The 22,760-nt window shown below is 43.1% G+C and overlaps 1 protein-coding gene across 3 annotated transcripts in view; it reads right to left on the bottom strand.

Annotated features, from left to right (window-relative positions):
• The window catches only part of LOC110514631 (lysosomal cobalamin transport escort protein LMBD1), a 229,113-nt gene that overhangs the window by 41,157 nt on the left and 165,196 nt on the right, over positions 1–22,760 (bottom strand). For 2 of the 3 annotated variants that reach the window (XM_090243358.1, XM_090243364.1), the window contains 4 exons: positions 20,746–20,848; positions 14,447–14,551; positions 7,202–7,366; positions 3,991–4,057 (listed from right to left, as the gene is read on the bottom strand). In XM_090243358.1, the coding sequence (XP_090099484.1) occupies positions 3,991–4,057; positions 7,202–7,366; positions 14,447–14,551; positions 20,746–20,848 (440 nt within the window). The remainder of the gene's footprint in view (positions 1–3,990; positions 4,058–7,201; positions 7,367–14,446; positions 14,552–20,745; positions 20,849–22,760) is intronic. The other variant, XM_090243366.1, reaches the window with a different exon arrangement.

Below are 22,760 nucleotides of genomic sequence, written 5' to 3'. Positions count from 1 at the left end.
TGTTGGCAACGGTGCTGAAGTGGTTGAAATAAACAGGAAACTTCAACCGATTAGACTGATCAACTCCTTTATGTAGCCTTCACTTAAATCATGACAACTGTTCCTTGTGCTGAGAGAAGAACTGTCTTCAATACATTATGAAAGCTTGGTTGTCTCTCTCTCTCTCGTTGGTTCACTGAGAGAAGAACTGTCTTCAATACATTATGAAAGCTTGGTTGCCTCTCTCTCTCGTTGGTTCACTGAGAGAAGAACTGTCTTCAATACATTATGAAAGCTTGGTTGTCTCTCTCTCTCGTTGGTTCACTGAGAGAAGAACTGTCTTCCATACATTATGAAAGCTTGGTTGTCTCTCTCTCTCGTTGGTTCACTGAGAGAAGAACTGTCTTTAATACATTATGAAAGCTTGGTTGTCTCTCTCTCTCGTTGGTTCACTGAGAGAAGAACTGTCTTTAATACATTATGAAAGCTTGGTTGTCTCTCTCTCATTAGTTCACTGAGAGAATAACTGTCTTCAATACATTATGAAAGCTTGGCTGCCTCTCGCTCGTTCACTGACATATTGACACTAGCTACATATTCCCAGCTCAGTTGAATTATAATTCCAGAGCTACATATGAGTGCACTCCTCTGGATGTCTTGGGCCAAAAGGACAACCCAAGTCATCCAAGCATTACATTCCTCGCTCCCTATGAAAGCTTTCTATAGGCCTTCTGTGAATCTGTGACATTCCAAAACGGCAAACCTTCTGTCAAATGAAGGAATTACATGATTATGTAAAAGGTCTGTTGTTTGAGAAATCATAGACGAATCCGTAATGTAGCGATATGAATACGTACTCAGAATACAATACATATCTGTAATGGAACACCATCGGGAAGTATTCACACCCCCTTGACTTAAACATTTTGTTGTGTTACTGCCTGAATTGAAAATGGATTAAATATACAGTATATATTTTATACATAATAGCCCATCATGAACAAAGTGAAAACATGTTTTTAGAAATGTTTACACATTTATTGAAAATGAAATACAGACATGAGTCAATACATGTTAGTATCACCATTGGCTGTGATTACAGCAGCGAGTCTTTCTGGGAGAGATTACAGCTGTGAGACTAAGAGCTTTGCACACCTGGATTGTGCAATATTTGCACATTTTTATTTTTACAATTCTTCAAGCTCTGTTAAGTTGGTTGCTGATCATTGCTGGAGAGCCATTTTCAAGTCTTGCAATAGATTTTCAAGCCGATTTAAGTCAAAACTGTAACTAGGCTACTCAACGTTGTCTTGGTAAGCAACTCCAATGTATATTTGGCCTTGTGTTTCAGGTTGTTGTCCAGCTGAAAGGTTAATTTGTCTTCCAGTGTCTGGTGGAAAGCAGACTGAACAAGGTTTTCTTCTAGGACTAAAAGATTCCATAACCTGATGCTTGAGAAAATGCCACATTCTTTTGCTGTTTTATTTGACTTTTTTTGCAAACAGGAAGCACGAGTTGGAATATTTTTAATCTGTACAGGCTTCTTTCTTTTCACTCTGTCATTTAGGTTAGTATTGTGGAGTAACTACAATGTTGTTGATCCATCCTCAGGTTTCTCCATTAAACTCAGTAACTGTTCTAAAGTCACCATTGGCCTCATGGTGAAATACCTGAGCAGTTTCCTTCCTCTCAGGCAACCGAGTTAGGAAAGACGTCTGTATCTTTGTAGTGACTGGGTGTATTATGCGACACGCGAAGCACATCTTCACTCCTTAACATATGTTGATCCATCAGGTTTGCCAGAACAAAGGGATTGAATCCTTCTTTTACCTTTATTTAACTAGTGAAGTTAAGAACAAATTCTTATTTTCAATGACGGCCTAGGAACATTGGGTTAACTGCCTGTTCAGGGGCAGAATGACAGATTTGTACCATGTCAGCTCGGGGATTTGAACATGAAACCTTTCGGTTACTAGTCCAACGCTCTAACCACTAGGCTACCCTGCCGCCCCATTCTTGACTCAAGACATTTCAGCTTTTCATTTGTAGAAATGTAAAAAAAACATAATTCTTGTTTGACATTATGGAGTATTGTGTGCAGGCCAAAGACACAAACTCTAAATGTAATCAATTTTAAATTCAGGATGTAACAACAAAATGTGGGAAAAGTCAAGGGGAGTGAACACTTCCTGAAGGCACTATAAGTCTGGTCACTATTATATTAGCTAATTACTCTGTCACGTGATACACTAGATTGACCTCAATCACAAAAACACACACACTTTGTAGTTAATTACTCGTTTACTTTTGGACTTTGACTTTTAACATTCTAATTACTTGTTTTCATTATGCACAAGCTAATATTTCAGAGGTCGCAAAAGAACAAAAACAACAGCCGACCGGTATGTTTGTTAGTGGTTGATTTTACAAAATCTACATTAGCTCTAATCTAAAATCATTAGAATTTCAGTTGGTGCAACCACCCAGTGTGGGTTAAAAATAGCCACGACCAACTCCACTAGACCACTGTATCCAACCTCTCACCCTGTGAGCCACCTGCACCAGCTCAGAGCTTCTTTCCTTTCAGCCTCTCTGATGGGGGTTTATTTTGTCTGGACTAAAAACAGTCAACTGCTGATACACAAATACAGTGATATGGTCTATACACGCATTTTGGATTTTGAGTGAAGAGGCGTCTGACAGCGGTAGACATTACAACTCCAACTTCTCTGAAGTACTGTATCCCCACATCTCTACCTCTGAGCCACCTTACAACTCCAACTTCTCTGAAGTACTGTATCCCCACATCTCTCCCTTTGAGCCACCTTACAACTCCAACTTCTCTGAAGTACTGTATCCCCACATCTCTCCCTCTGAGCCACCTTACAACTCCAACTTCTCTGAAGTACTGTATCCCCACATCTCTCCCTCTGAGCCACCTTACAACTCCAACTTCTCTGAAGTACTGTATCCCCACATCTCTCCCTCTGAGTCACCTTACAACTCCAACTTCTCTGAAGTACTGTATCCCCACATCTCTCCCTCTGAGCCACCTTACAACTCCAACTTCTCTGAAGTACTGTATCCCCACATCTCTCCCTCTGAGTCACCTTACAACTCCAACTTCTCTGAAGTACTGTATCCCCACATCTCTCCCTCTGAGCCACCTTCGTCCCTCAGCACTTCCTCCCAAACGTGGAAAACACAGGGACTGATTTAGACCTGGGACACCAGGTGGGTGCAATTCATTATCAGGTAGAACAGAAAACCCTGCAGGCTCCGGACCTCGTAGGGTAAGAGTTGAATACCCCTGCCCTATATAGTGCACTACTTTTGATAAGGCTCTCTGTCTAATGTAGTGCACTACATAAGGAATAGGGTGCCATTTGGGAAACATACACTTTCTAAGACAGGCCCGCTCTGCCTCGAGCATTAGACAGGATGAATAAATGCATGTGATCCAGCTCGCTGGAATAGGAATGATGCATATTCCCGTTTGTGTCTGCATGGCTGACTTCACCGTAGTAACTGTTGAGGAGGCTAGGAGGCCATGTAATCCATCAGTAAATGCGTGTCCTTGACATTAATTCATCCTGGTTGAATAATGAATGATACCAAAGAAGGTCTTGTGTACCACTGTTGGGCATGAGGATAACTCGCCTCTACACCACCATCTCTTTGACTGTGTCCAAAATGCCACCCCAGTCCTTATTTAGTGCAATACTTTTGACCAAGGCCCATGGTAGAAAGTAGTGCACTAAATAGGGAATAGGGTGCCATTTGGGATGTAGCCCTTTTGTGAGATATTAAACATTGATCATATATTCTAATGTGTTCATTATATATTACACGCTTCCTTCTTTATCCTGAGTCTTCTTTCCTCTGATGGACTGGTAGGTCTCTACGTATGGAAAAAATATAGCATCTTGCTGTACTGCTAGAGATAGTCTTCGTGTGTGTGTGTGTGTGTGTGTGTGTGTGTGTGTGTGTGTGTGTAGCTGGCAGTCTTACCTTGAGGTGCGTCGGCATCACAGGTCTTGGTAGTCCAAGTGGTATTATTCTCTGGTGGCATCGGGCTCTGATCAAACACACACACAAAAAGAGGCATGTTTCTCTTCTCCATAGCAAACAAAGTATCCAGTACTGTTTGTTTGCTATAATATGAAGGATGTGCACTTAAACTAACTAAGCGTACACAGTTTTCCATTCAACTCAACTGCAATCTAGAAAATAAAACATGTATGGTCATCATTGTATTCCACCAAGGTGTGTAGCTAAGGCAGCTAAGGTAGCTAATGAGGCTAATGTGGCTAATGAGGCTAAGGCAGCTAATGTAGCTAATGTGGCTAATGAGGCTAATCTAGCTAATGAGGCTAAGGCAGCTAATGTAGTTAATGCACTAATGTAGTTAATGTAGCTAATGAGGCTAAGGCAGCTAATGCACTAATGCAACTAATGTAGCTAATATAAGAACTGTTCGTTATCATATTTTGTTGTGCTGCAATTTACATTTAAAAGCACATGTTTATCCTTCAACCAATCATGAACCAAAGCCTTTAGGAGGATTTAGGAGGATGGAACCCTCACTCCTTCAGGAGGATTCGGGAGGATGTAAACCTCACTCCTTCAGGAGGATTCAGGAGGATGGAACCCTCACTCCTTCAGGAGGATTCAGGAGGATGGAACCCTCACTCCTTCAGGAGGATTCAGGAGGATGGAACCCTCACTCCTTCAGGAAGATTTGGGAGGATGTAAACCTTACTCCTTCAGGAGGATTCAGGAGGATGGAACCCTCACTCTTTTAGGAGGATTCAGGAGGATGGAACCCTCACTCCTTCAGGAGGAGTCAGGAGAATGGAACCCACTCTCCTTCAGGAGGAGTCAGGAGGATGTAACCCTTACTCCATCAGGAGGATGGAACCCTCACTCCTTCACGAGGATTCAAGAGGATGGAACCATCACACCTTCAGGAGGATGGAACCCTCACTCATTCAGGAGGATGGAACCCTCACTCCTTCAGGAGGATTCAGGAGGATGGAACCCTCACTCCTCACTCCTTCAGTTTGTTAGATATAATCCACCCAAATTGACAGTGAAACCCAAATGGAAGAATGTTATAGCAGGGTTTAAGGTATAAATCCCCTGGTTCCCTGTTCCAATGGATCAGAAGGAGACAATGGTATTAAGGACAGAGAGAGAGATAATGAATGAGGCTGGGTATAGGGGTGAACAGTATTGGTGTGTGTTTGTGATGTGGATTTGCACTCATTAAAATATCTTTGCTTAGAGTTCTAACATTATTAATGACTTGCTTTTTTTTAACACAAGATATGACCCCTCCCCCCCAGACACTCTCAACCTTTTGAAGAACATATCAAGACTATTTCAAGGACAGCTTTTTTCCATCTGCGGAACATTGTAAAAATCAGAAACTTTCTGTCCAAAAATGATGCAGAAAAGTTAATCCATGCTTTTGTCACTTCTAGGTTAGACTACTGCAATGCTCTACTTTCCGGGCTACCCGGATAAAGCACTAAATAAACTTCAGTTAGTGCTAAACACGGCTGCTAGAATCTTGACTAGAACCAAAACATTTGATCATATTACTCCAGTGCTAGCATCTCTACACTGGCTTCCTGTTAAGGCAAGGGCTGATTTCAAGGTTTTACTGCTAACCTACAAAGAATTACATGAGCTTGCTCCTACTTATCTTTCTGAATTGGTCCTGCAGTACATACCTACATGTACCCTATGGTCACAAGATGCAGGTCTCCTTACTGTCCCTAGAATTTCTAAGCAAACAGCTGGAGGCAGGGCTTTCTCCTATTGAGCTAAATTTTTGTGGAATGGTCTGCCTACCCATGTGAGAGACGCAGACTTGGTCTCAACCTTTAAGTCTTTATTGAAGACTCATATCTTCAGTAGGTCCTATGATTGAGTGTAGTCTGGCCCAGGAGTGTGAAGGTGAACGGAAAGGCACTGGAGCAACGAACTGCCCTTGCTGCCTCTGCCTGGCCGGTTCCCCCCTCTCCACTGGGATTCTCTGCCTTTAACCCTATTACAGGGGCTAAGTCACTGGCTTACTGGTGCTCTTCCATGCCGTCCCTAGCAGGGGTGCGTCACTTGAGTGGGTTGAGTCACTGATGTGGTCGTCCTGTCTGGGTTGGCCCCCTCCCCCCCTTGGGTTGTGCCGTGGCGGAGATCTTTGTGGGCTATACTCGGCCTTGTCTCAGGATGGTACGTTGGTGGTTGAAGATATGCCTCTAGCGGTGTGGGGGCTGTGCTTTGGCAAAGTGGGTGGGGTTATATCCTGCCTGTTTGGCAATGTTCGGGGGTATCGTCAGACGGGGCCACAGTGTCTCCCAACCCCTACTGCCTCAGCCTCCAATATTTACTCTGCAGTAGTTTGTGTCGGGGGGCTAGGGTCAGTCTGTTATATCTGGAGTATTTCTCCTGTCTTATCCGGTATCCTGTGTGAATTTAAGTATGCTCTCTCTAATTCTCTCTTTCTTTTTCTCTCTTTCTTTCACTGTCTCGGAGGACCTGAGCCCTAGGACCATGCCTCAGGACTACCTGGCATGATGACTCCTTGCTGTCCCAAGTCCACCTGGTCGTGCTGCTGCTCCAGATTCAACTGTTCTGCCTGCGGCTATGGAACCCTGACCTGTTCACCGGACGCGCTATCTGTCCCAGACCTGCTGTTTTCAACTCTCTAGAGACAGCAGGAGCGGTAGAGATACTCTGAATGATCGGCTATGAAAAGCCAACTGACATTTACTCCTGAGGTGCTGACCTGTTGCACCCTCGACAACCACTGTGATTATTATTATTTGACCCTGCTGGTCATCTATGAACATTTTAACATCTTGGCCATGTTCTGTTATAATCTCCACCCGGCACAGCCAAAAGAGGACTGACCACCCCCATAGCCTGGTTCCTCTCTAGGTTTCTTCCTAGGTTCTGGGCTTTCTAGGGAGTTTTTCCTAGCCATTGTGCTTCTACACCTGCATTGCTTGCTGTTTGGGATTTTAGGCTGGGTTTCTGTACAGCACTTTGTGACATCAGCTGATGTAAGAAGGGCTTTATAAATACATTTGATTGATTGACACACCCCCACCCCCTCCACCCCACCCCAGACCGCCCAGACGCCCCCCCCCCCCCCCCCCACACACACACACACACATACCCCATCCCCAGACACACCCAGCCCTCCCCCACACACCCAGCCTGGGGTCACCTGCAGCAGGTAGTTCTGGCTCCCGTACATGACGTACTGCGGGGCCAGGCTGTAGATCATGAAGCTGGTGTGAAGGACAATCAGCAGTAGAATCATGCAGAGGAAGAGGAGGGCCTGGGGACGGGTTCTCTTGGGTCTGATCTTGTACAGCTGTCAGACAACACAGTTCAGTTAGATTAGTATGTCTGCTGTCAGACAACACAGTTCAGTTAGATTAGTATGTCTAGTTCAGTTAGGTGATTATGTCTGCTGTCAGTTAGATTAGTATGTCTGCTGTCAGTTAGATTAGTATGTCTGCTGTCAGTTAGATTAGTATGTCTGCTGTCAGTTAGATTAGTATGTCTGCTGTCAGACAACACAGTTCAGTTAGATTAGTATGTCTGCTGTCAGACAACACAGTTCAGTTAGATTAGTATGTCTGATGTCAGACAACACAGTTCAGTTAGATTAGTATGTCTGCTGTCAGACAACACAGTTCAGTTAGATTAGTATGTCTGCTGTCAGACAACACAGTTCAGTTAGATTAGTATGTCTGCTTTCAGACAACACAGTTCAGTTAGATTAGTATGTCTGCTGTCAGACAACACAGTTCAGTTAGATTAGTATGTCTGCTGTCAGACAACACAGTTCAGTTAGATTAGTATGTCTGCTGTCAGACAACACAGTTCAGTTAGATTAGTATGTCTGCTGTCAGACAACACAGTTCAGTTAGATTAGTATGTCTGATGTCAGACAACAAAGTTCAGTTAGTTTAGTATGTCTGCTGTCAGTTAGATTAGTATGTCTGATGTCAGACAACACAGTTCAGTTAGATTAGTATGTCTGCTGTCAGACAACACAGTTCAGTTAGATTAGTATGTCTGCTGTCAGACAACAAAGTTCAGTTAGGTTAGTATGTCTGCTGTCAGACAACACAGTTCAGTTAGATTAGTATGTCTGCTGTCAGACAACACAGTTCAGTTAGATTAGTATGTCTGCTGTCAGACAACACAGTTCAGTTAGATTAGTATGTCTGCTGTCAGACAACACAGTTCAGTTAGATTAGTATGTCTGCTGTCAGACAACACAGTTCAGTTAGATTAGTATGTCTGATGTCAGACAACACAGTTCAGTTAGATTAGTATGTCTGCTGTCAGACAACACAGTTCAGTTAGATTAGTATGTCTGCTGTCAGACAACACAGTTCAGTTAGATTAGTATGTCTGCTGTCAGACAACACAGTTCAGTTAGATTAGTATGTCTGATGTCAGACAACACAGTTCAGTTAGATTAGTATGTCTGCTGTCAGACAACACAGTTCAGTTAGATTAGTATGTCTGCTGTCAGACAACACAGTTCAGTTAGATTAGTATGTCTGCTGTCAGACAACACAGTTCAGTTAGATTAGTATGTCTGCTGTCAGACAACACAGTTCAGTTAGATTAGTATGTCTGATGTCAGACAACAAAGTTCAGTTAGGTTAGTATGTCTGCTGTCAGTTAGATTAGTATGTCTGATGTCAGACAACACAGTTCAGTTAGATTAGTATGTCTGCTGTCAGACAACACAGTTCAGTTAGATTAGTATGTCTGATGTCAGACAACACAGTTCAGTTAGATTAGTATGTCTGCTGTCAGACAACACAGTTCAGTTAGATTAGTATGTCTGATGTCAGACAACACAGTTCAGTTAGATTAGTATGTCTGCTGTCAGACAACACAGTTCAGTTAGATTAGTATGTCTGATGTCAGACAACACAGTTCAGTTAGATTAGTATGTCTGCTGTCAGACAACACAGTTCAGTTAGATTAGTATGTCTGCTGTCAGACAACACAGTTCAGTTAGATTAGTATGTCTGCTGTCAGACAACACAGTTCAGTTAGATTAGTATGTCTGCTGTCAGACAACACAGTTCAGTTAGATTAGTATGTCTGCTGTCAGACAACACAGTTCAGTTAGATTAGTATGTCTGCTGTCAGACAACACAGTTCAGTTAGATTAGTATGTCTGATGTCAGACAACACAGTTCAGTTAGGTGATTATGTCTGCTGTCAGTTAGATTAGTATGTCTGCTGTCAGTTAGATTAGTATGTCTGCTGTCAGTTAGATTAGCATGTCTGCTGTCAGACAACACAGTTCAGTTAGATTAGTATGTCTGCTGTCAGACAACACAGTTCAGTTAGATTAGTATGTCTGCTGTCAGACAACACAGTTCAGTTAGATCAGTATGTCTGATGTCAGACAACACAGTTCAGTTAGGTGATTATGTCTGCTGTCAGTTAGATTAGTATGTCTGATGTCAGTTAGATTAGTATGTCTGCTGTCAGACAACACAGTTCAGTTAGGTGATTATGTCTGCTGTCAGTTAGATTAGTATGTCTGCTGTCAGTTAGATTAGTATGTCTGCTGTCAGTTAGATTAGTATGTCTGCTGTCAGTTAGATTAGTATGTCTGCTGTCAGTTAGATTAGTATGTCTGCTGTCAGACAACACAGTTCAGTTAGATTAGTATGTCTGATGTCAGACAACACAGTTCAGTTAGGTGATTATGTCTGCTGTCAGTTAGATTAGTATGTCTGCTGTCAGTTAGATTAGTATGTCTGCTGTCAGTTAGATTAGCATGTCTGCTGTCAGACAACACAGTTCAGTTAGATTAGTATTTCTGCTGTCAGACAACACAGTTCAGTTAGATTAGTATGTCTGCTGTCAGACAACACAGTTCAGTTAGATTAGTATGTCTGATGTCAGACAACACAGTTCAGTTAGGTGATTATGTCTGCTGTCAGTTAGATTAGTATGTCTGCTGTCAGTTAGATTAGTATGTCTGCTGTCAGTTAGATTAGCATGTCTGCTGTCAGACAACACAGTTCAGTTAGATTAGTATTTCTGCTGTCAGACAACACAGTTCAGTTAGATTAGTATGTCTGCTGTCAGACAACACAGTTCAGTTAGATTAGTATGTCTGATGTCAGACAACACAGTTCAGTTAGATTAGTATGTCTGTTGTCAGACAACACAGTTCAGTTAGATTAGTATGTCTGCTGTCAGACAACACAGTTCAGTTAGATTAGTATGTCTGATGTCAGACAACACAGTTCAGTTAGGTGATTATGTCTGCTGTCAGTTAGATTAGTATGTCTGCTGTCAGTTAGATTAGTATGTCTGCTGTCAGTTAGATTAGCATGTCTGCTGTCAGACAACACAGTTCAGTTAGATTAGTATGTCTGCTGTCAGACAACACAGTTCAGTTAGATTAGTATGTCTGCTGTCAGACAACACAGTTCAGTTAGATTAGTATGTCTGCTGTCAGACAACACAGTTCAGTTAGATTAGTATGTCTGCTGTCAGACAACACAGTTCAGTTAGATTAGTATGTCTGATGTCAGACAACACAGTTCAGTTAGATTAGTATGTCTGCTGTCAGACAACACAGTTCAGTTAGATTAGTATGTCTGCTGTCAGACAACACAGTTCAGTTAGATTAGTATGTCTGCTGTCAGACAACACAGTTCAGTTAGATTAGTATGTCTGATGTCAGACAACACAGTTCAGTTAGATTAGTATGTCTGCTGTCAGACAACACAGTTCAGTTAGTTTAGTATGTCTGCTGTCAGACAACACAGTTCAGTTAGATTAGTATGTCTGCTGTCAGACAACACAGTTCAGTTAGATTAGTATGTCTGCTGTCAGACAACACAGTTCAGTTAGATTAGTATGTCTGCTGTCAGACAACACAGTTCAGTTAGATTAGTATGTCTGCTGTCAGACAACACAGTTCAGTTAGATTAGTATGTCTGATGTCAGACAACAAAGTTCAGTTAGGTTAGTATGTCTGCTGTCAGTTAGATTAGTATGTCTGATGTCAGACAACACAGTTCAGTTAGATTAGTATGTCTGCTGTCAGACAACACAGTTCAGTTAGATTAGTATGTCTGATGTCAGACAACACAGTTCAGTTAGATTAGTATGTCTGCTGTCAGACAACACAGTTCAGTTAGATTAGTATGTCTGATGTCAGACAACACAGTTCAGTTAGATTAGTATGTCTGCTGTCAGACAACACAGTTCAGTTAGATTAGTATGTCTGATGTCAGACAACACAGTTCAGTTAGATTAGTATGTCTGCTGTCAGACAACACAGTTCAGTTAGATTAGTATGTCTGCTGTCAGACAACACAGTTCAGTTAGATTAGTATGTCTGCTGTCAGACAACACAGTTCAGTTAGATTAGTATGTCTGCTGTCAGACAACACAGTTCAGTTAGATTAGTATGTCTGCTGTCAGACAACACAGTTCAGTTAGATTAGTATGTCTGCTGTCAGACAACACAGTTCAGTTAGATTAGTATGTCTGATGTCAGACAACACAGTTCAGTTAGGTGATTATGTCTGCTGTCAGTTAGATTAGTATGTCTGCTGTCAGTTAGATTAGTATGTCTGCTGTCAGTTAGATTAGCATGTCTGCTGTCAGACAACACAGTTCAGTTAGATTAGTATGTCTGCTGTCAGACAACACAGTTCAGTTAGATTAGTATGTCTGCTGTCAGACAACACAGTTCAGTTAGATCAGTATGTCTGATGTCAGACAACACAGTTCAGTTAGGTGATTATGTCTGCTGTCAGTTAGATTAGTATGTCTGCTGTCAGTTAGATTAGTATGTCTGCTGTCAGTTAGATTAGTATGTCTGCTGTCAGACAACACAGTTCAGTTAGGTGATTATGTCTGCTGTCAGTTAGATTAGTATGTCTGCTGTCAGTTAGATTAGTATGTCTGCTGTCAGTTAGATTAGTATGTCTGCTGTCAGTTAGATTAGTATGTCTGCTGTCAGTTAGATTAGTATGTCTGCTGTCAGACAACACAGTTCAGTTAGATTAGTATGTCTGATGTCAGACAACACAGTTCAGTTAGGTGATTATGTCTGCTGTCAGTTAGATTAGTATGTCTGCTGTCAGTTAGATTAGTATGTCTGCTGTCAGTTAGATTAGCATGTCTGCTGTCAGACAACACAGTTCAGTTAGATTAGTATTTCTGCTGTCAGACAACACAGTTCAGTTAGATTAGTATGTCTGCTGTCAGACAACACAGTTCAGTTAGATTAGTATGTCTGATGTCAGACAACACAGTTCAGTTAGGTGATTATGTCTGCTGTCAGTTAGATTAGTATGTCTGCTGTCAGTTAGATTAGTATGTCTGCTGTCAGTTAGATTAGCATGTCTGCTGTCAGACAACACAGTTCAGTTAGATTAGTATGTCTGCTGTCAGACAACACAGTTCAGTTAGATTAGTATGTCTGCTGTCAGACAACACAGTTCAGTTAGATTAGTATGTCTGATGTCAGACAACACAGTTCAGTTAGGTGATTATGTCTGCTGTCAGTTAGATTAGTATGTCTGCTGTCAGTTAGATTAGTATGTCTGCTGTCAGTTAGATTAGTATGTCTGCTGTCAGACAACACAGTTCAGTTAGGTGATTATGTCTGCTGTCAGTTAGATTAGTATGTCTGCTGTCAGTTAGATTAGTATGTCTGCTGTCAGTTAGATTAGTATGTCTGCTGTCAGTTAGATTAGTATGTCTGCTGTCAGTTAGATTAGTATGTCTGCTGTCAGACAACACAGTTCAGTTAGGTGATTATGTCTGCTGTCAGTTAGATTAGTATGTCTGCTGTCAGTTAGATTAGTATGTCTGCTGTCAGTTAGATTAGTATGTCTGCTGTCAGTTAGATTAGTATGTCTGCTGTCAGTTAGATTAGTATGTCTGCTGTCAGACAACACAGTTCAGTTAGATTAGTATGTCTGATGTCAGACAACACAGTTCAGTTAGGTGATTATGTCTGCTGTCAGTTAGATTAGTATGTCTGCTGTCAGTTAGATTAGTATGTCTGCTGTCAGTTAGATTAGCATGTCTGCTGTCAGACAACACAGTTCAGTTAGATTAGTATGTCTGCTGTCAGACAACACAGTTCAGTTAGATTAGTATGTCTGCTCTCAGACAACACAGTTCAGTTAGATTAGTATGTCTGATGTCAGACAACACAGTTCAGTTAGGTGATTATGTCTGCTGTCAGTTAGATTAGTATGTCTGCTGTCAGTTAGATTAGTATGTCTGCTGTCAGTTAGATTAGCATGTCTGCTGTCAGACAACACAGTTCAGTTAGATTAGTATGTCTGCTGTCAGACAACACAGTTCAGTTAGATTAGTATGTCTGCTGTCAGACAACACAGTTCAGTTAGATTAGTATGTCTGATGTCAGACAACACAGTTCAGTTAGGTGATTATGTCTGCTGTCAGTTAGATTAGTATGTCTGCTGTCAGTTAGATTAGTATGTCTGCTGTCAGTTAGATTAGTATGTCTGCTGTCAGACAACACAGTTCAGTTAGGTGATTATGTCTGCTGTCAGTTAGATTAGTATGTCTGCTGTCAGTTAGATTAGTATGTCTGCTGTCAGTTAGATTAGTATGTCTGCTGTCAGTTAGATTAGTATGTCTGCTGTCAGACAACACAGTTCAGTTAGATTAGTATGTCTGATGTCAGACAACACAGTTCAGTTAGGTGATTATGTCTGCTGTCAGTTAGATTAGTATGTCTGCTGTCAGTTAGATTAGTATGTCTGCTGTCAGTTAGATTAGCATGTCTGCTGTCAGACAACACAGTTCAGGTAGATTAGTATGTCTGCTGTCAGACAACACAGTTCAGTTAGATTAGTATGTCTGCTGTCAGACAACACAGTTCAGTTAGATTAGTATGTCTGATGTCAGACAACACAGTTCAGTTAGGTGATTATGTCTGCTGTCAGTTAGATTAGTATGTCTGCTGTCAGTTAGATTAGTATGTCTGCTGTCAGTTAGATTAGTATGTCTGCTGTCAGTTAGATTAGTATGTCTTCCAGCTAGTTAAAAACAATAGAGAATGTCTTCTAGGAAGTGATAGAGACAGGTAACATGCAGTTATAGATACGTCTGAAAGATAATGCAGACACCTGCATTGCTTTCTGTTTGGGGTTTTAGGCTGGGTTTCTGTACAGCACTTTGAGATATCAGCTGATGTACGAAGGGCTATATAAATAAATTTGATTTGATTTGATAATCATGGAGAAACAGCAAAGGCAAGTTCATCTACCACACATAGATGTAGCAATGAGATGAGACATAATGATACAAATCTTCTATTATGTGAATTATTGTGAATACTCTATGAACGGGCGAGTGTGTGTGTGTGTGTGTGTGGGGGGGGGGGGGGGGGAGCTGTCCTGACCCGTATCCAGAAGAACCAGATGCCCAAGTTCCTGATGCCGGCCATGGAGGTGAACACAAAGTACATGGTGATGACAGTGATCAGGACATAATCCAACGGGAACACCTGGGAGACATCAGGTCAAAGGTTAGAGACACAGAGAGACAGAGAGCGAGAGAGACAGAGACAGAGACACAGAGAGAGAGAGAGACAGAGGGCGTGAGAGATACAGAGACACACAGAGACAGAGACACAGAGAGAGAGAGAGACAGAGAGAGAGAGAGACACACAGAGACAGAGACACAGAGGGAGAGACAGAGAGAGAGAGAGAGACAGAGAGAGAGACAGAGGGCGTGAGAGATACGGAGACACAGAGAGACAGAGACACAGAGAGACAGAGAGAGAGACAGAGAGAGAGAGAGACACACAGAGACAGAGACACAGAGAGAGAGAGAGACAGAGAGAGAGACACAGAGAGACAGAGAGAGAGACAGAGAGAGAGACAGAGGGCGTGAGAGATACAGAGACACAGAGAGAGAGAGACAGAGAGAGAGAGAGACACACAGAGACAGAGACACAGAGAGAGAGACAGAGAGAGAGAGAGAGACAGAGAGAGAGACAGAGAGAGAGACAGAGGGCGTGAGAGATACAGAGACACAGAGAGAGTGTGAGAGATACAGAGAGACAGTGTGTAATCATTCCAATATCCACACACACACAGAGCTGTTTTGAGATGGGGCAATTAGCATCAGTAGTCTGCTATACTGTAACACTCTGTCCTGGTAGTAGTCTGCTATACTGTAACACTCTGTCCTGGTAGTAGTCTGCTATACTGTAACACTCTGTCCTGGTAGTAGTCTGCTATACTGTAACACTCTGTCCTGGTAGTAGTCTGCTATACTGTAACACTCTGTCCTGGTAGTAGTCTGCTATACTGTAACACTCTGTCCTGGTAGTAGTCTGCTATACTGTAACACTCTGTCCTGGTAGTAGTCTGCTAGTCTGTAACACTCTGTCCTGGTAGTAGTCTGCTATACTGTAACACTCTGTCCTGGTAGTAGTCTGCTATACTGTAACACTCTGTCCTGGTAGTAGTCTGCTATACTGTAACACTCTGTCCTGGTAGTAGTCTGCTATACTGTAACACTCTGTCCTGGTAGTAGTCTGCTATACTGTAACACTCTGTCCTGGTAGTAGTCTGCTATACTGTAACACTCTGTCCTGGTAGTAGTCTACTATACTGTAACACTCTGTCCTGGTAGTAGTCTGCTATACTGTAACACTCTGTCCTGGCCCATTAATCCTCAAAGGTGTAGTCAAGACAATGGGGGAGTGTTGAAATGCGAGGTGTGTATGTGTGTCTAGTGGTGTTTCTCCTAACGTATACTACCGGGCTCCGAGCACGCAAATTGGAGCATGGGACGGTCAGAGTAGGAGTCCAAATCAAAGTATGTGAAACGGAGCACACTTCTCTGATGTGTACTCCGTTTGTACATATTTTGAAGCATCCATCCATGCAAGCTTCAACGGAGAGTATGCAAAGAAATAGGACGCAGCCACGTAGAAAATTACTGCATTTATTTTTTTTAAATCAATGGCAAAATAAACTCAGACTTTGGACTGTAACATTTCCTATTCACATCTCATATGTTGCCTGACTACCATATCTTATCTTGGTACGTTAATAAATACATGCTGTGTTAATTTTGGAATGTTTACCCGCCTACAATACCCACTGTAGTGTGCATAGGTCACAAGCCGAAGTCAATAGGGCTAACTAGCTACTAGTACTGTTAGCTACCCACAAAGAATTGACATTTACCTTGCATAGGGGGAGTGCTGCTCAGCATGAGGTAATACAGTAGGGGGGAGTGCTGCTCAGCGTGAGGTAATACAGTAGGGGGAGTGCTGCTCAGTGTGAGGTAATACAGTAGGGGGAGTGCTGCTCAGTGTTAAGGTAATACAGTAGGGGGAGTGCTGCTCAGCGTGAGGTAATACAGTAGGGGGAGTGCTGCTCAGCGTGAGGTAATACAGTAGAGGGAGTGCTGCTCAGCGTGAGGTAATACAGTAGGGGGAGTGCTGCTCAGCGTGAGGTAATACAGTAGGGGGAGTGCTGCTCAGTGTGAGGTAATACAGTAGGGGTAGTGCTGCTCAGCGTGAGGTAATACAGTAGGGGGAGTGCTGCTCAGTGTGAGGTAATACAGTAGGGGGAGTGCTGCTCAGCGTGAGGTAATACAGTAGGGGGAGTGCTGCTCAGCGTGAGGTAATACAGTAGAGGGAGTGCTGCTCAGCGTGAGGTAATACAGTAGGGGGAGTGCTGCTCAGCGTGAGGTAATACAGTAGGGGGAGTGCTGCTCAGTGTGAGGTAATACAGTAGGGGGAGTGCTGCTCAGTGTTAAGGTAATGCAGTAGGGGGAGTGCTGCTCAGCGTGAGGTAATACAGTAGGGGGAGTGCTGCTCAGCGTGAGGTAATACAGTAGGGGGAGTGCTGCTCAGCGTGAGGTAATACAGTAGAGGGAGTGCTGCTCAGCGTGAGGTAATACAGTAGGGGGAGTGCTGCTCAGTGTGAGGTAAAACAGTAGGGGGAGTGCTGCTCAGTGTGAGGTAATACAGTAGAGGGAGTGCTGCTCAGCGTGAGGTAATACAGTAGAGGGAGTGCTGCTCAGCGTGAGGTAATACAGTAGAGGGAGTGCTGCTCAGTGTGAGGTAATACAGTAGGGGGAGTGCTGCTCAGTGTGAGGTAATACAGTAGAGGGAGTGCTGCTCAGTGTGAGGTAATACAGTAGAGGGAGTGCTGCTCAGCGTGAGGTAATACAGTAGGGGGAGTGCTGCTCAGTGTGAGGTAATACAGTAGGGGGAGTGCTGCTCGGCGTGAGGTAATACATTAGGGGGAGTGCTGCTCAGTGTGAGGTAATACAGTAGGGGGAGTGCTGCTCGGCGTGAGGTAATACAGTAGGGGGAGTGCTGCTCAGTGTGAGATAATACAGTAGGGGTAGTGCTGCTCAGCGTGAGGTAATACAGTAGGGGGGGTGCTGCTCAGCGTGGGGTAATACAGTAGGGGTAGTGCTGCTCAGCGTGAGGTAATACAGTAGGGGGAGTGCTGCTCAGTGTTAAGGTAATACAGTAGGGGGAGTGCTGCTCAGCGTGAGGTAATACAGTAGGGGGAGTGCTGCTCAGCGTGAGGTAATACAGTAGAGGGAGTGCTGCTCAGCGTGAGGTAATACAGTAGGGGGAGTGCTGCTCAGCGTGAGGTAATACAGTAGGGGGAGTGCTGCTCAGTGTGAGGTAATACAGTAGGGGTAGTGCTGCTCAGCGTGAGGTAATACAGTAGTGGGAGTGCTGCTCAGTGTGAGGTAATACAGTAGGGGGAGTGCTGCTCAGCGTGAGGTAATACAGTAGGGGGAGTGCTGCTCAGCGTGAGGTAATACAGTAGAGGGAGTGCTGCTCAGCGTGAGGTAATACAGTAGGGGGAGTGCTGCTCAGCGTGAGGTAATACAGTAGGGGGAGTGCTGCTCAGTGTTAAGGTAATACAGTAGGGGGAGTGCTGCTCAGCGTGAGGTAATACAGTAGGGGGAGTGCTGCTCAGCGTGAGGTAATACAGTAGGGGGAGTGCTGCTCAGCGTGAGGTAATACAGTAGGGGGAGTGCTGCTCAGTGTTAAGGTAATACAGTAGGGGGAGTGCTGCTCAGCGTGAGGTAATACAGTAGGGGGAGTGCTGCTCAGCGTGAGGTAATACAGTAGGGGGAGTGCTGCTCAGCGTGAGGTAATACAGTAGAGGGAGTGCTGCTCAGCGTGAGGTAATACAGTAGGGGGAGTGCTGCTCAGTGTGAGGTAATACAGTAGGGGGAGTGCTGCTCAGTGTGAGGTAATACAGTAGAGGGAGTGCTGCTCAGCGTGGGGTAATACAGTAGAGGGAGTGCTGCTCAGCGTGAGGTAATACAGTAGAGGGAGTGCTGCTCAGTGTGAGGTAATACAGTAGAGGGAGTGCTGCTCAGCGTGAGGTAATACAGTAGGGGGAGTGCTGCTCAGTGTGAGGTAATACAGTAGAGGGAGTGCTGCTCAGTGTGAGGTAATACAGTAGAGGGAGTGCTGCTCAGCGTGAGGTAATACAGTAGAGGGAGTGCTGCTCAGCGTGAGGTAATACAGTAGAGGGAGTGCTGCTCAGTGTGAGGTAATACAGTAGGGGGAGTGCTGCTCAGTGTGAGGTAATACAGTAGAGGGAGTGCTGCTCAGTGTGAGGTAATACAGTAGAGGGAGTGCTGCTCAGCGTGAGGTAATACAGTAGGGGGAGTGCTGCTCAGTGTGAGGTAATACAGTAGGGGGAGTGCTGCTCGGCGTGAGGTAATACATTAGGGGGAGTGCTGCTCAGTGTGAGGTAATACAGTAGGGGGAGTGCTGCTCGGCGTGAGGTAATACAGTAGGGGGAGTGCTGCTCAGTGTGAGATAATACAGTAGGGGTAGTGCTGCTCAGCGTGAGGTAATACAGTAGGGGGGGTGCTGCTCAGCGTGAGGTAATACAGTAGAGGGAGTGCTGCTCAGCGTGAGGTAATACAGTAGGGGGAGTGCTGCTCAGCATGAGGTAATACAGTAGGGGGAGTGCTGCTCAGCGTGAGGTAATACAGTACAGGGAGTGCTGCTCGGCGTGAGGTAATACAGTAGGGGGAGTGCTGCTCAGCGTGAGGTAATACAGTACAGGGAGTGCTGCTCGGCGTGAGGTAATACAGTAGGGGGAGTGCTGCTCAGCGTGAGGTAATACAGTAGGGGGAGTGCTGCTCGGCGTGAGGTAATACAGTAGGGGGAGTGCTGCTCAGCGTGAGGTAATACAGTAGGGGGAGTGCTGCTCAGCGTGAGGTAATACAGTAGGGGGAGTGCTGCTCGGCGTGAGGTAATACATTAGGGGGAGTGCTGCTCAGTGTGAGGTAATACAGTAGGGGGAGTGCTGCTCAGCGTGAGGTAATACAGTAGGGGGAGTGCTGCTCAGCGTGAGGTAATACAGTAGGGGGAGTGCTGCTCAGCGTGAGGTAATACAGTAGGGGGAGTGCTGCTCAGCGTGAGGTAATACAGTAGGGGGAGTGCTGCTCAGCGTGAGGTAATACAGTAGGGGTAGTGCTGCTCAGCGTGAGGTAATACAGGAACGTACTCAAGAGAACGTCTTCAGAGAATGCACTCAGAGCATGAAAGTATGGAGCATGGTAGTATGGAGCATGGTAGTATACATATTGAGAAACTGTAGGTGTGTGTGTGTGTGTGTGTCTAGCTGTGTGTTCGCTTCAGTGGGTCGCTCAAAAAATAATATATTTCAAAGTATTTGAAAACCCTTTGAAAGTCATGCTGAGGGAAAAGGACTGTCCAATAAGTTGCTTTGGCTGCACGACACTGTGGAGGAAATGTTAATGCCTGGCACTTTGGCAGCTTTACACTCATAACTCCGACTGGGCTTGACATGCATTTTAAATAGTAGGATACACTGTGACCTTTACAATTCCCATCATCATATCCTCCTACAAGCCAATCAGGGCCTGGATGATCTCAAATAGCAGCCTATGTTCTATATAATGTCAACAACTCTCTCTCTATCTCTCAAAAGTAGTGCGCTGTGTAGGGATTAGGAACCCAGGGTTTTGGTCATTCACATCACAGAGAAGACATTATGAATCCTCCAGTAATGTGGTGGTGATTATTCTCCTTCACCATGGGTCCTAGGGGAATAATACATTTTAATTAAAGTATCCTACTCTAATTGCAGAAATCAACGGCCAGGACTTCTCTCTGGCTGTGTCCCAAAATGGCACCTTATTCCATATATAGTGCACTACTTTTAACCTGGGCCCATAGGGATCTTGTCAAAAGTAGTGCACTATATAGGGAATGGAGTGCCATTTGGGACCCATTCTTTCTCCTAGTACTTCTTGATCTAATTAGCTGATTTGACAACGATGACGAAGGGTGGCAATGGAACGATTATATACCAAGGCACCGGAACACTTACCATTCCACTACTAACATCAAATTAAAGTAAACTACATTGAACTACTCATTTAAATCTCTACCGAGCAACTTACCATTCCACACTTCTGATAAAGTAATATCTAAAAGTTAAAAATTATGAACATTATCCCACTGTGGCCAACGGCATGGAACATTATCCCACTTTAAGGAAAGAGGGCTTCAGTATACTCCCAGGCTGTGCGCAGACACACATGGTATACACATATACACACACAAACACTTAACCGTTTTGTCATTTAGCAGACGTTCTTATTCAGAGCGACTTACAGTAAGTGCATTCATCTACACACAGACACACAAACAGTACTCACAGGCTGTAGAGTCAGCAGGAGTTCATTCAGAGGGTTGGTCAGGTTGGTGCCAAACACCATGAAGCCAGAACTGATGCCAGCAGAGTGAAGAGCTTTGTCCAAACTGCAGAACAGAACAGACTAGTTTAGTTCTCTTCCAAGGAAATGATTGTTCACAGGAGGGTACATTCACAGACAAACTATTTCACATGAGTTTAACAGCACGTTACTATAACAGACACAAACTATTTCACGAGTTTAACAGCACGTTACTATAACAGACACAAACTATTTCACATGAGTTTAACAGCACGTTACTATAACAGACACAAACTATTTCACATTAGTTTAACAGCACGTTACTATAACAGACACAAACTATTTCACATGAGTTTAACAGCACGTTACTATAACAGACACAAACTATTTCACATGAGTCTAACAGCACGTTACTATAACAGACACAAACTATTTCACATGAGTTTAACAGCACGTTACTATAACAGACACAAACTATTTCACATGAGTTTAACAGCACGTTACTATAACAGACACAAACTATTTCACATGAGTTTAACAGCACGTTACTATAACAGACACAAACTATTTCACATTAATTTAACAGCACGTTACTATAACAGACACAAACTATTTCACATGAGTTTAACAGCACGTTACTATAACAGACACAAACTATTTCACATGGTTAACAGCACGTTACTATAACAGACACAAACTATTTCACATGAGGTTAACAGCACGTTACTATAACAGACACAAACTATTTCACATGAGTTTAACAGCACGTTACTATAACAGACACAAACTATTTCACATGAGTTTAACAGCACGTTACTATAACAGACACAAACTATTTCACATGGTTAACAGCACGTTACTATAACAGACACAAACTATTTCACATGAGTTTAACAGCACGTTACTATAACAGACACAAACTATTTCACATGAGTTTAACAGCACGTTACTATAACAGACACAAACTATTTCACATGGTTAACAGCACGTTACTATAACAGACACAAACTATTTCACATGAGTTTAACAGCACGTTACTATAACAGACACAAACTATTTCACATGGTTAACAGCACGTTACTATAACAGACACAAACTATTTAACATGAGGTTAACAGCACGTTACTATAACAGACACAAACTATTTCACATGAGTTTAACAGCACGTTACTATAACAGACACAAACTATTTCACATGAGTTTAACAGCACGTTACTATAACAGACACAAACTATTTCACATGAGTCTAACAGCACGTTACTATAACAGACACAAACTATTTCACATGAGTTTAACAGCACGTTACTATAACAGACACAAACTATTTCACATGAGTTTAACAGCATGTTACTATAACAGACACAAACTATTTCACATGAGTCTAACAGCACGTTACTATAACAGACAAACTATTTCACATGAGTTTAACAGCACGTTACTATAACAGACACAAACTATTTCACATGGTTAACAGCACGTTACTATAACAGACACAAACTATTTCACATGAGTTTAACAGCACGTTACTATAACAGACACAAACTATTTCACATGGTTAACAGCACGTTACTATAACAGACACAAACTATTTCACATGAGTTTAACAGCACGTTACTATAACAGACACAAACTATTTCACATGAGTTTAACAGCACGTTACTATAACAGACACAAACTATTTCACATGAGTTTAACAGCACGTTACTATAACAGACACAAACTATTTAACATGAGGTTAACAGCACGTTACTATAACAGACACAAACTATTTCACATGAGTTTAACAGCACGTTACTATAACAGACACAAACTATTTCACATGAGTTTAACAGCACGTTACTATAACAGACACAAACTATTTCACATGAGTTTAACAGCACGTTACTATAACAGACACAAACTATTTCACATGAGTTTAACAGCACGTTACTATAACAGACACAAACTATTTCACATGGTTAACAGCACGTTACTATAACAGACACAAACTATTTCAC

Source organism: Oncorhynchus mykiss, chromosome 1, assembly GCF_057628025.1.
Source record: "Oncorhynchus mykiss isolate SJ-2025 chromosome 1, ASM5762802v1, whole genome shotgun sequence".
Taxonomy (NCBI): Eukaryota; Metazoa; Chordata; class Actinopteri; order Salmoniformes; family Salmonidae; genus Oncorhynchus; species Oncorhynchus mykiss.
This window is presented reverse-complemented; position numbering and strand designations above follow the sequence as displayed.